Source organism: Pongo abelii, chromosome 1 (genome assembly GCF_028885655.2).
Source record: "Pongo abelii isolate AG06213 chromosome 1, NHGRI_mPonAbe1-v2.0_pri, whole genome shotgun sequence".
Classification (NCBI taxonomy): Eukaryota; Metazoa; Chordata; class Mammalia; order Primates; family Hominidae; genus Pongo; species Pongo abelii.
In genome coordinates, this window is record NC_071985.2 from 232,612,799 (window position 1) to 232,626,498 (window position 13,700).

The following is a 13,700-nucleotide window of genomic DNA, read 5'->3' on the forward strand; positions in this document are numbered from 1 at the left end:
AGCGCGTGAATTCACACCAACAGAGCACGAGGGACTCCGGGGACGCGTGACCCAGCCCGTGAATTCACACGCACAGGGCACAAGGGTCTCCGGGGACAAGCGTCCCAGCGCGTGCATTCACACCCACAGGGCACGAGGGTCTCCTCCAGGGACGTGCGTCGGAGCCCGTGAATTCACACCCACAGGGCACGAAGGTCCCCGGGGACATACGTCCCAGTGCGTGAATTCACACCCACAGGGCACGAGGGTTCCCAGGGATGCGCATCCCAGCGCGTGAATTCACACCCACAGGGCACGAGGGTCTCCAGGGATGTGTGTCCCAGCGCGTGAATTCACACCCACAGGGCACGAGGGTCTCCTCCAGGGACGTGCGTCCCAGCACGTGAATTCACACCCACAGGGCACAAGGGTCTCCTCCAGCCACCCCCTCTGTGGAGTGCAAGGTGAGCGCTGGTGCTCACAGACAGTTCTGGGACAATGTGCTGCTCTGGCTTCCAAGGACAGGCCGGAGTAGGGGTCAGGGAAGACTCTGGGAACGAGGCAGCATGGGGCTAGTAGCCTCCAGAGACAGAGGCAGCCAGTCTGTGAGGAGGAACCGCCCGTTTGCCTGGAGAGCAGCAAGGCCAAAGCAACGGGCTCCGGCCGAATCTCGGCGACCCTGCTGCCAGGAAAGGGGCACGGAGGAAGCCAGGAGCGTCCGGAGGGGACGGACTTGCAGAGGGGCTACCAGGCAGACACGCAGGGCAGAGAGCGCCCGGGGAAAGGCGGCGGTAAACTCTGGAGAAACCTCTCTCACCAGCCAGCAGTGAGGCCAGGAACGAGGGAAGGGACCAACACGAAAGAGCCCACACCTGGAACACAATCCACAGGAAACAAACACTGACGGAGGGCTCCCCACGGTGCACCTGGAGACCCTGCCGCAGGCCCCGCTCCACCACAGAGAGGGCAGGCCAAGGCACAGGCAACACGGGCAGAGCGGACTGCGGGTCAGGAGCTCTGTCTGGGGCCACCAGGACTGGAGCGACTCAGAGGCACAGGTCTGCACCATGGGGAGGTGGTCCTCGGCGGCCTGAGGCTGCTCAACCAGGCCTGTACCACTGCAGGGGGCTGCAGGCTGATAACTACGATTTAGCTTCTGGAAGTGGGAGAAGTTTCAATCTCTAAGTGAAGTTAGCGGGTGAAAACCTCCAGGAACTAGGACAGAAAGGAACCCTCCAAATAAGCCTGCAGCAAGAAAGTCAGTCACCAACGTCCGCTGTCCTCCGAGGTGCACTGAAGTCCAGCCCTTCATTCCCATCCTAACCCGATCATTAAAATTACCAAGCAAGGCCATGAGCAGCGGCTCACGCCTGTAATCCCAGCGCTTTGGGAGGCCGAGGTGGGTGAATCACCTGAGGCCAGAATTCAGGACCAGCCTGAACAACATGGTGAGTGCTCACACCCTGAGAGCCTTGGGTCAGGGATTTACTCCAGCTGGGCAGCACGGCCTGACCCGAGGCTTCACAGACCTCGCGGTGCAAATGCTAACGTCTTCCAACAAGAAGTACAAATCTGCTAGAGTCTCGTTAGAACCAAGTAACTCTCAGATACGCTTCCCTTGTTATGTGGAAACTGCTAGCAACCACCCAACAAACCCATCTACCGATCTGGACACGCCTTGGCCTGTGCCACGTGGAGGCAGCAAGCGCAGAAGGATCCCACACACTCGGCGGTAACTGAAGACCACGGCCAGCCCCAGGCCCTGACCCCGGTAACCTATGAGCGCCACCTCCGCACCGCTTTCCGCACCTGACCCGCTCCTGACAGCTGGAGAGCTGCAAAAGGGTGACGGCAAGAGTCCGATCCTCCCGGCACGCGAGACGGCTCCGGCCGGGGGTGCTCCGGGGGCGCAGTCTCGCCCGGGAAGTGGCTGCCGACAGCGGCGAGGAGCAGCAAGGGCCAGGGTTCCCGCTTCCCCGGCCCGTCCCGACCGTCCCGCCCGCCCCGCCCGCCCCGCTCCGCCGCACTCACGCGAGTGCTCCAGCTCGCGCGCCGCCTTGGCGGCGCGCTCCAGGCCGGTGGGGTCGAAGTTGCTCCATTTGTCCTTGGGCGCCGGACGGTCTCCGAAGCCGCGGTCCCCGCCGCCCTCGGCCCCGGGCTGCGTGGGCGGCAAAGGCGGCGGCGGCCCCGCGCCTTCACCCTTGGGGCCCTTGTTAATGCCGAAGAGCCACGACATGCTCGCACCGCCGCCGCCGCTACCGCCGCCGGGACCCCAACCCGAGTCTGACACGCGCGCGGCTGGGAGCAGCCTCCCCGCGCCGCGAGCCGGTGGCCAGGACCACTGCGCAGGCGCGACACACACCCCTTCTTCCCGGCGGTAGAAGCGCGTAAGGGACACGCGCGCAGCCCTTGGATTGGCCGCGAGGACAGTGACGCCATAGCGACGGCGCCGCGACTGCCGAACATGCCTTGGGAGCCAGCGGGGTGGGAGCGGTGAAGCATCCGCCTACGGGAGCCAGGCCGGGACAAACTTCCCGAGGGACGTAGGCGAACCCGAGGTCACGTCAGCCTCGCGCCACAACCACGTCGGCTCCGTCGCTAGGCGCTCCGAGGAGTTCCGGCCTTGGTGGCAACGGGTGGCAGGTGTCCAAGAAGCCCCAAGGTTCTCGACCCGTGCGGCGGGGCGCCCTGCGGTGAGTCCAGGACTCAGAAGAGTCTCGCGGGAACCTCACCAGAGGCGGCACCGGCGCCCGGGCAAGCCGAGCCCTTCCGCGATGAGTCCGCGCCCTGGAGTCGCTGCGCCAAGAGCTCAGGAGAGGCGCCCCCCCTCCTCGATGTCTTGGCAGCCCGCATGGCCCTACGGCTCCCCACAGAGGGAGCCAGGGCCTCCCGCCCAAGACCCCGGGGCGGCCCGTTCCCGCGTGGCGCGGCCAGCGAGCTCCTCTTGCGGGGCGTGGACGGGGCCGGGGTGCCCGGGCAGGCGCCGCCCCGGAGCCCACGGTCCACGCGCTCCCAGCGGCCCCAACTCTCTCCTTGATGGAACTGGTTGACTTCACGGAATACATGGAGTGACTTTTCCCACTAGATTGGAAACTATTTTAAGTCTGAATAATGTTAGGATACAATGAGTTCTAAATTTCCCTTCAAAGAATCGGCGTGTCAGTATGTTCAGTCTTTGTCCTGCATTTTAAAGTCTAACTTCCTCGCAGTCTCAGTAAACAACCTTTTCCACCAGTTCTAGTCAGTAGTTGACATCTGTTGCCCTGGTCACCTGCTCCGTCCTAACTAATCCCGGTCACCTGCTTTGACCTGAGTCACCTTTAGTTACCTGTCCCATAACCATTTTTCCCGCCAAACCACTCACCCCGCCACTCTGGCCCATACTCCTGCTCCCTTTAAAATAGCCAATGGGCACTAGTTTAGACTGTGCATCCTAACCCTAGCCAATAGGGGAACCACACAGCAGTAGGGGCTACCCGCGTCAGGAATAAGAACCCCTTCCCCTCCCTTGTCCAAGCGCTCGCCATTGCTCCATCTATGAGATGTCCCCTTCTATAGAAGTAAATTAGCTGAGAAAAATTTATATTCGAGTTCTACTTCTTTGGCGGCACAGAAAATTTACATATAACACAGTGAGCCGCCGAGATCTCATCACTGCACTCCACTCTGGGCGACTGAGTGAGACTCTATCAAAAATAAAAAAAAAAAAGCCAGAAAATGCCGGCCAGGCACGGTGGCTCACACCCGTAATCCCAGCACTTTGGGAGGCCGAGGTGGGCAGATCACCCGAAAACAGGAGTTTGAGACCAGCCTGACCAACATGGTGAAACCCCCGTCTCTGTCAAAAATACAAAAGTTAACCTGGGCATGGTGGCGTGCGCCTGTAATCCCAGCTACTCCGGAGGCTTAGGCGGGAAAACTGCTTGAACCCTGGAGGTGGAGGTTGAAGTGAGCCGAGATCAGGCCACTGCACTCCACCCTGTGCGAGCAAGACTCCATCGCCAAAAAAAAAAAAAAAAAAAAAGAAAATAGAAAAGAAAAGAAAACAGGCCAGGTGCGTTGGCTCACGCCTGTAACCCCACCAGTTTGGGAGGCTGAGGCAGGAGGATTGCTTCAGCCCAGGAGTTGGAGACCAGCCTGGACAACAAAGAGAGACCCTGTCTGTACCAAAAAAATAGGAGTAGAGGAGAAAAACCAAATGACTTCCCCAGCCATAACCAGACGCCCCCAACCCCACCCCCACCCCATGGCTGTAATCAAGGTTTTGGTTATTTATTTATTGAGAGGGTCTCACTCTGTCACCCAGGCTGGAGTGCAATGGTGCGATCTCAGCTCACTGCAACCTCTGCCTCCCATACTCAGGCGATCCTCCTACCTCAGCCTCAAAGCCAAGAAGCTGGGACCACCAGCACGTGCCACCTGGCCTGGCTTTTTTTTTTTTTGAGGGGGAGTTTGACTCTTTTTGCCCATGCTGCAGTGCAATCGTGTCGTCTCGGCTCAGTGCAACCTCCACTTTGCGGGTTTAAGTGATTCTCCTGCCTCAGCCTCCTGAGTACCTGGGATTACAGGCACCTGCCACCACGGACCACGGCCAGCTAATTTTTTTTTTTTTTTTTTTTTTTTTTTTTAGGAGAGATGGGGTTTCACCATGTTGGCCAGGCTGGTCTGGAACTCCTGACCTCAGGTGATCCACCCACCTTGGCCTCACTGAGATTCCAGGCGTGAGCCACCGTCCCCAGCCCCAGCATCAAGGTTTGCAGGGACTAGCTGGGAAGCGGGGGCAGGGGCGGCATCTGTTTGAAGACGCTGTGTCTGTTTCCTGTGCACTTCCTCCACCTTGTGTGTGGCCGGAGCCAGCTCTGGCGGGAGGGGAGGGAGGCGAAGGGGCACCTGCGTCTGCACGGCCTCAGGATGGGGCATGGGCAGCCGGTCCCGAGCGGCATTCAGGCACCTGGCCCCGCCGTGGCAGGCACCTCATGTGAAGCCCACCCCTCTGTCGTTAAATTCTCCAGAAAGCTCCAGCCTCTGCCTTTTCTGTCACCTTTGACCCCAGGGGGACATTAGAGAGCCCCAAATCCCGCCCCGCATCAGCCAATAGACAGACACAGCCGTGTGTCAAGTGTGGGACTTTATTACGGGGAGTATTTCCTAAATGTGCTGGGCCTGAAAGGCAGGGGTGGGAGGGGTCCACGGCCAGGCTCCATGAGGTGTGGTCCCGCCATGGACTCAGGATGAGGGTTGCTCATCCTCCGGCCCAGGCCTCTCCCCCTTCAGCCAGCGCATCATCTGCTGGTGCTGCTGGACAAAGTCTTGCACACAGGCGTCTATCACGGCCTCGGTCAGGACCCCGTCCTCGGAGGCATACGCCGTGGCCTAGTGGGGAGAGAGGGAGCTGACGGAGGCCGCCATGGGAACCCCCCACCCCAAATGCACACCAGGGCCCCGAGGTGGGGAGGGGCCAAACCAGGGGCTCCAGCATGGCCTGAGGGTGAAACACAGGCTTCCCGCACTTCGGCAGAGCCCAGCACATGTGTGGACACCGGGGACGGCCCCTGCAGTGCCCACAGCCCTGCCTGCGTCCTCAGCACTGCTGTTGCTCAATGATTTTCTAATAATAAAAAGCCCAAGGCGGAGCCCCACTGACAGCCGACCCAAGGCAGCTTCCGAGAGGCAGGTGGGAATTGCAGACCCTCTGCTAGTCTCAGCCGTGGACAGGCAGTGTCCCCGGTCACAGTGCACCTGAGACCCTCAGACCCTGACCCTCACAGGCCTCCAGCGCAGAGGCAGCTACTGCACACCTTGGGACATCAAGGCCACCTCTGCCTCCATTTCCCTGTCCTCCTGGGCACAGGGCGTAGCATTAAGCACACGGAGGCTGGAGCTGCTGGGGCTGTGGCCCTGGGTGTCGCTTCAGAAACCTCAGGTGCAGCAGCCCTTCTACCACGGACAGGTCACTCTCCATCTCAGTGCCAGCGAAGGGCGGGGAGTCCCCAAGGTGAGGCACCCGTGGGTCAGGGTGAGGGTGTGGGGACCCCCACTGGGTGCCGTGGTCAGGAGTGCACCAGGACACCTGGAGGAAGCACAGGGCAGGGGACCCTTCCCAGACAGCTGAGTGGGTCCCTCGCCCCATCCCGGCTGTGCCTCCCAGAGGCAGGACTCATCTCACCGGGTGCAGGGGCAGCAGCACACCATCCTCCCACAACACCGTCGCCACGACGGAACCTTCCATGGGGATGACCACGTGGTGCCTGTCCCCTCTGCCAGCGCCCACCCCTCGCCAAGCCACTGTGTGGGGAGACACTGACCAGAGCCGGACCACCACTGTGCATCAGGGGCCCAGCAGCGTAGGAGACACTGACCAGAGCCAGACCACTACTGTGCATCAGGGGCCCGGGGAGCGCAGGAGACACTGACCAGAGCCGCACCACCACTGTGCATCAGGGGCCCAGGACTGCTCAACATCATTTTTGGTCTTGAGCCCACCCAAGAGAGGGCAAACAGGTGCAGGGACCCTCAGGGTCCACCTGAGTGGCTGCACCTCACCCAGGGCCCAGCGGAGGAAAGGGGCTGAGCAGATGCTCACGGGGCCAGCCCTCCGGGAAGCACGGGACCTGGCAGGAGCCCACCAGAAGTGACAGCTAAATGTCACGTGGCCTCCTGGGTGGGATTCTGGGGCAAGACCCAGTTGTGGGTGGGGCCAACAGTGACACATGATGTTCACCACGTGGCAAGGCCCCGGGCCCGGGAGCTCTCTGTGCTACCCTTGCAATTTTTCTGGGAACCTAAAATCTTCAACTGTAAAAGTTGAAAGACAAGACCTGGACCTGATTTCTTCACATGTGAATTCACAAAACATTAAGAAGAATCAGCACCACCCCTCAAACTCTTTGAAAAATTGAAGAACATTTCCTCACTCATCCTAGGAAGCCAGCAGTACCCTGATATCAAACCCAGATGAACACACCACAAGAAAAATGACAGGCCAATATCCTTGATGAGCATCCCTGAGAAAGTCCTCAACAAAATGCCAGCAAAGTGAATTCAGCAGTATAATAAAAAAGTTATACACCCTGACCAAGCAGGATTTATTCCTGGAATGCAAGGATAGTTCATACGAATATCATGTTCCACATACAAAATGTTCAACGTACAAAAATCAATCAATACTAGCAGAGTGGAAGAAGGAAACCACATGACCCTCTCAACTGAGGCAGGAAAAGCATTCGACCAAATTCAACACCCTTTTATTAGAAAAACACTCAACAAGCCGGAAATTGAAACACACGCCCCAAACACAATGAAGGCCATATATCACAAGCCCACAGGTGACAACTCAGTGGTGAAAAACTGGAAGCTTTTCCTCTGAGTAAGGAACCAGGCAAGAATGCTTTACTGCTTCTATTCCACATACCACTGGAAGTTGTGGCCAGGGCCATTAGACAAGAAAAAGAAATCATCCAAACTGAAAAGGGAGAGGTAAAATCACCTGTTCTCAGATGACATCATCTTATATGTAGAAAATCCTAGAATCCTGCTGGGCACAGGCGGTGCCTCACCTGTAATCCCAGCACTTTGGGAGGCTGAGGTGGGCAGATCATGAAGTCAGGGGATCGAGACCATCCTGGCTAATACGGTGAAACCTCATCTCTACTAAAAATACAAAAAATTAGCTGGGCGTAGCGGTGGGCGCCTGTAGTCCCAGCTACTCAGGAGGCTGAGGCAGAAGAATGGCGTGAACCCAAGAGGCGGAGCTTGCAGTGAGCCGAGATTGTGCCGCTGCACTCCAGCATGGGTGACAGAGCAAGACTCCATATCAAAAAAAAAAAAAGAAAGAAAATCTTAGAATCCATATTGGAAAAAACAACCCCGTGACATCAGCAAAGTTACAGGAAACAAAATCAACAGCAGAAACAGCTGCAATTCTACATACTAACAATGAACAATCTGAAAGGAAAATTATGAAACCATTTCCATTTACAATAGCATCTGAAAGAATAAAATACTTGGAAATTCACTTAACCAAGAAGGTGAAATATTTATATAATGAAAACTGGCCGGCTGCAGTGGCCCACGCCAGTAATCCCAGCACTTTGGGAGCCAGAGGCAGGCGGATCACCTGACGTCATGAGTTTGGGACCATCCTGGCCAACAACTGCACTCCAGCCTGGGTGACAGAGTCAGACTCCATCTCAAGAAAAAAAAAAAAAAAAAAAAGAAAACCAGACAACATTGCTAAGAGACGTCAAGGCAATATAGAGACTGGATGCAATCCCTGTGAAAACCCGAATTATTTTTTACAAAAATAGAAAAAGCATTACTAAAGTTGATAGAACCTCTAGGGATCTTGAATTGCCAAAGGAAAAAAAAAAACCAACTTTTTATTTTATTTTTTTGCGAGGGAGTCTCACTCTGTCACCCAGGCTACAGTACAGTGACACGATCTCAGATCACTGCAACCTCCACCTCCTGGGTTCAAGTGATTCTCCTGCCTCTCAGCCTCCCAAGTAGGTAGGATTACAGACACACACCACCATGCCTGGCTGATTTTTGTATTTTTAGTAGAGAGTGTTTCACCATTTAGGCCAGGCTGGTGTCAAACTCCTGACCTCAGGTACTCCACCTACCTTGGCATCCCAAAGTGCTGGGATTACAGGCATGATCCACTGTGTGTGGGCGGCAAGCCAACCAGGTGCTGAGGCAAGAGACCAAGGGCACAAGCTGTTCCAGTATAATAAAATATATAAAATAGGAATAGTTATACTAGATATAGATCTTAGATATGATTATATATGAATATCATTCACCATTAGTTTGTAGCAATTGCTCTTTATTCCAATATTATAATAATCCTCACTCTATAATCATAATCTAGGAAAAACCAGGCCATACAGAGATAGGAGCTGAGGGGACATAGTGAGAAGTGACCGGAAGACAAGAGTGCGAGCCTTCTGTTATGCCCGGACAGGGCCACCAGAGGGCTCCTTGGTCTAGCGGTAACGCCAGCATCTGGAAAGATGTCCGTTGCCAAGCGGACCGTGGTCTAGTGGTAGTGTCAGTGTCAAGGAAAAGCACCTGCTACTTAGCAGACCGCGAAAGGGAGTCTCCCTTTCCCTGGGGGAGTTTAGAGAAGACTCTACTCCTCCACCTCTTGTGGAGGGTCAGGCCCGCCCAGTTATCCGAAGGCCTAACCGTCTCCCTGTGATGCTGTGCTTCAGTGGTCACGCTCCTAGTCCGCCTTCATGTTCCATCCTGTACACCTGGCTCTGCCTTTTAGATAGCAGGAGCAAAATTAGTAAAGTACTAAAAATATCTGATAAGCAGAAATAATGGCGTAAGCTGTCTCTCTCTCTCCTTCCCTCCCTCTCTCTGCCTTGGCTGCCAGGCAGGGAAGGGCCCCCCGTCCAGTGAACTTGTGACCCATATGACCTCACCTATCATTGGAGATGGCTCACACTCCTTATCCTGCCCCTTTGTCTCGTATCCAATAAATAACAGCGCAGCCTGGCATTCGGGGCCACTACCGGTCTCCGCGTCTTGGTGGTAGTGGTTCCCCAGGCCCAGCTGTCTTTTATCTCTGTCTTGTGTCTTTATTTCTACACTCTCTCGTCTCCGCACACGAGGAGAAAACCCACCAACCCTGTGGAGCTGGACCCTACAACTGCGCCTGGCACACACACAAAAATGTTGAAGGACAAAGTTGGCGCTGGGCACGGTGGCTCACCACCAGCGCTGTGAGCAGTGCAGGATGAGCATCCTTGTAAGGGACACCAGAGTGAGGGCTCAGTCACTCTCTCTGCCACATGAGGACCCAGCAAAGAACACTCCACAGGGAGGGACCGAGCTGGGACCGTGATCTTGGGCCTGTAGCCTTCAGAGCTGTGGGCACACACGCCCCAGTGGTTATGGCAGGCCAGCAGGTGACCACACTCCTGTTCTCTCCTCCTTTTTTTTTTTTTTTTTTTTTTTGAGACAGTGTTTCCCTCTTGTTGCTGAGGCTTCAGTGCAATGACGTGGTCTCGGCTCACCGCAATCTCTGCCTCCCAGGTTCAAGTGATTCTCCTGCCTCAGCCTCCTGAGTAGCTGGGATTACAGGTGCTAGCCACCACGCCTGGCTAATTTTGTATTTTTAGTAGAGATGGGGTTTCTCTCCATGTTGGTCAGGCTGGTCTCGAACTCCCAACCTCAGGTGATTCGCTCACCTCAGCCTCCCAAAGAGCCGAGATTACAGGTGTGAGCCACTGGACCTGGCCTTGCCAATTAAATTTTTAAGCTACAATGCCCACAACAGGCAACATGTGAACCCTGCCTGTGAGCTCAGGACTGAAGGTGAGAGGCCAGGCACTGTGGCTCACGCCTGTAATCTCAACATTTTGGGAGGCTGAGGCAGGTAGATCCCTTGAGGTCAGGAGTTCAAGACCAGCCTGGCCAACATGGTGAACCCCTGTCTCTACTAAAAATCCAAAAATTAGCCGGATGTGGTGGTTGGTGCCTGTAATCCCAGCTACTCGGGAGGCTGAGGCAGGAGAATCACTTGAACCCGGGAGGCAGAGGTTGCAGTGAGCCGAGAACGCACTACGACACTCAAGCCTGGGCAATAGAGCAAGACTCCATTTCAAAATAAATACACAAAACAAAACAAAATAAAATACAAAAAAAATTCTGCTGAGTAAAAAGAAATCAGGTGAGAATGTCACAAGACCCCCATCCTCCGGACGACCAGACGCCCTCACCAACACCGGCCCTCCCTCTCGGGCGGCTGTGTGGCAGCGTCTCTCACCTCCCCTTGTTTCCTTCTGTGAAATGAGGCGCCCAAGCTTGGCCCTGCGCCCTACTGCTACCCATGTACATGCCCCCGGCCCTACCCACCGGCAGTAGCCCCACCAATCTCCACGCCTGAACCCCATGTGCGCCCCGGCCTCCCCACCCACACCGGCCCCACTCACTTTGAGCTTGGACTGTTGCTCCGGCTGCAGCATCTGTTCCTGTATCTGCGCCAGATTCAGGGTGTCCTTTGACGTTGCCTGCGGACATAGGGGCACAGAGGGCAGGTGTTAGGATACGTGGATGCCGCTGGGCAGGCATGCACACCAGCCAAGGGGCTTTCTGGAATCCACGGCCACGCCTCGACCTCAAAGCCCCCAGCCCTGCCTGACCATCCTCCTTCCTAGTCAGACCTGGCATGACGATGCCCCATCCCCAGCACACGGCCTGATGCATTTGTGAGGTTTTATGCCCCCAGGGATGGTCTTGGAGAGCCACATCAGGAAGGCCATCCCACATGGACGGGAGGAGGCTCTTGCCCAATTCAACAGAAAGTCAGTCGATGGGTAAAGTGTCCATTTTATCATGTTACATATGCTTTCACTTTTTTTTTTTTTGAGACGGAATCTCGCTGTCGCCCAGGCTGGAGTGCAGTCATGATATCTCGGCTCATTGCAAGCTCCACCTCTCGGGTTCATGCCATTCTCCTGCCTCAGCCTCCCAAGTAGCTGGGACTACAGGCGCCCGCCACCACGCCCAGCTAATTTTTTGTATTTTTAATAGAGACAGGGTTTCACCGTGTTAGCCAGGATGCTCTGAATCTCCTGATCTCGTGATTCACCTGCCTCAGCCTCCCAAAGTGCTGGGATTACAGGCTTGAGCCACTGCGCCCGGCCTGAAGTGGCTTATACATTTATATATATATATATATATATTAGACTGAAGTCTTATTAATAGCAAAGGATAATTAAAATCCCAAACTCGCAAGGTTTTCAACAAAAGTAAACTTTGCTATAAGTTATCAGTGTAGGCCGGGTGCAGTGGCTCATGCCTGTAATCCCAGCACTTTGGGAGGCCGAGGCGGGTGGATTGCCCGAGCTCAGGAGTTCGCGACCAGCCTTGGCAACATGGTGAAACCCCATCTCTACAAAAATACAAAAAATTAGCCGGGCGTGTCGGCCTGCGCCTGTAGTCCCAGCTACTTGGGAGGCTGAGGCAGGAGAATCACTTGAACCCGGGAGGCGGAGGTTGCAGTGAGACAAGATCTTGCCACTGGACTCCAGCCTCGGCAACAGAGCAAGACTCCGTCTCAAAAAGAAAAAAAAAAAAGGCTGGGCGCGGTGGCTCACGCCTATAATCCCAGCACTTTGGGAGACCGAGGCAGGCGGATCACCTGAGGTCAGGAGACCATCCTGGCCAACATGGTGAAACCCCATCTCTACTAAAAACATAAAAACTAGCCGTGCGTGGTGGAGGATGCCTGTAATCCTAGCTACTTGGGAGGCTGAGGCAGGAGAATTGCTTGAACCCAGGAGATGGAGGTTGCAGTGAGCCGACACAGTGCCACTGCACTCCAGCCTCAGCGAAACAAAACAAAACAAAAACAAAACAAAACAAAAAAACTTACCCAAAAGCATGGAGGCCACTGACAACTATCCTTAATGTGGTAACCCACGGACGGCAGAAGTGCATTACGGGACGACACTTATTTAAAGATAGTTCCTTCCAGGTGATTCAAAGAAAAAGACACAATGGGTAATCAGTAACTAACAGGAAAAACTCTTGTGGAAATAGAGGCCGGGCTCTGTGGCTCACACCTGTAATCCCTGCATTCTGGGAGGCTGAAGCAGGTGGATCACCTGAGGTCAGGAGTTCGGGAGCAGCTTGGTCAACATGGTGAAACCCTGCCTCTACTAAAAATACAAAAATTAGGCCGGGCACGATGGCTCACGCTTCTAATTCCAGCACTTTGGGAGGCTGAGGCAGGTGAATCACGAGATCAGGAAATCGAGACCATCCTGGCTAACATGGTGAGACCCCGTCTCTACTAAAAATATAAAAAAATTAGCTGGGCGTGGTGGCGGGCGCCTGTAGTCCCAGCTACCGAGGAAGCTGAGGCAGGAGAATGGCGTGAACCCGGGAGGGTTCTCAAAAAGAAAAAAAAAAAAAAGGCAGGGCACGGTGGCTCACGCCTGTAATCCCAGCACTTTGGGAGGCTGAGCTGGGCGGATCACCTGAGGTCGGGAGTTTGAGACCAGCGTGACCAACCTGGAGAAACCCCATCTCTACTAAAAATACAAAATTAGCCGGGCTTGGTGGCGCATACCTATAATCCCAGCTACTTGGGAAGGCTGAGGCAGGAGAATTGCTTGAACCCAGCATGCGGAGGTTGCAGTGACCAGAGATTGTGTCATTACACTCCAGCCTGGGCCACAAGGCAAAACTTCATCTCAAAACAGAAAAAAAAAAAAAAGAGAGAGATGTTTGGAACCAACCCCACCAGGGTGAATGGAAAACATAATACCTATTCCAGGCCAGACGCGGTGGCTCACGCCTGTAATCCCAGCACATTGGGAGGCCAAGGTGGACAGATCACGAGGTCAGGAGATCGAGACCATCCTGGCTAACACGGTGAAACCCCATCTCTACTAAAAATACAAAAAAAAAAAAAAAAAATTAGCTGGGAGTGGTGGCGGGCGCCCGTAATCCCAGCTACTCAGGAGGCTGAGGCAGGAGAATGGCATGAACCCGGGAGGTGGAGCTTGCAGTAAGCCGAGATCACCCCACTGCACTCCAGCCTGGGCGACAGAGCGAGACGTCTCAAAAAATAAATAAAATAGAAGAACCACACAGCAGTAGGGGCTACCTGTGTCAGGAATAAGAACCCCTTTCCCTCCCTTATCCAAGTGCTCGCCATTGCTCCATCTATAAGACGCCCCCTTCTATAGAAGTAAATTTCG

At 55.0% G+C, this 13,700-nt stretch overlaps 1 protein-coding gene and 1 long non-coding RNA gene across 3 annotated transcripts in view; both read right to left on the reverse strand.

Annotated features, from left to right (window-relative positions):
* LOC100451156 (ATPase family AAA domain-containing protein 3A) overlaps window positions 1–2,390 on the reverse strand; it is a 23,839-nt gene extending 21,449 nt beyond the window's left edge. Inside the window, exon 1 of the mRNA XM_024255389.3 lies at window positions 2,011–2,390. Within this exon, the coding sequence (XP_024111157.1) occupies window positions 2,011–2,215 (205 nt within the window). The 5' untranslated portion in view covers window positions 2,216–2,390. The remainder of the gene's footprint in view (window positions 1–2,010) is intronic.
* A 6,321-nt stretch (window positions 2,391–8,711) lies between these two features.
* On the reverse strand, window positions 8,712–13,389 carry LOC129060013 (uncharacterized). Of its 2 annotated transcripts, XR_010137055.1 has the most exons (4): window positions 13,265–13,389; window positions 12,368–12,462; window positions 10,923–11,000; window positions 8,712–9,246 (listed from the first exon to the last, which is right to left on the reverse strand). It is a non-coding gene; the product is annotated as an uncharacterized LOC129060013 (long non-coding RNA). The 2 variants fall into 2 exon arrangements; XR_008526320.2 differs by lacking the exon at window positions 13,265–13,389 and having other exon boundaries at window positions 8,713–9,246; window positions 12,368–13,238.
* Between the last annotated feature and the right edge of the window lie 311 nt (window positions 13,390–13,700).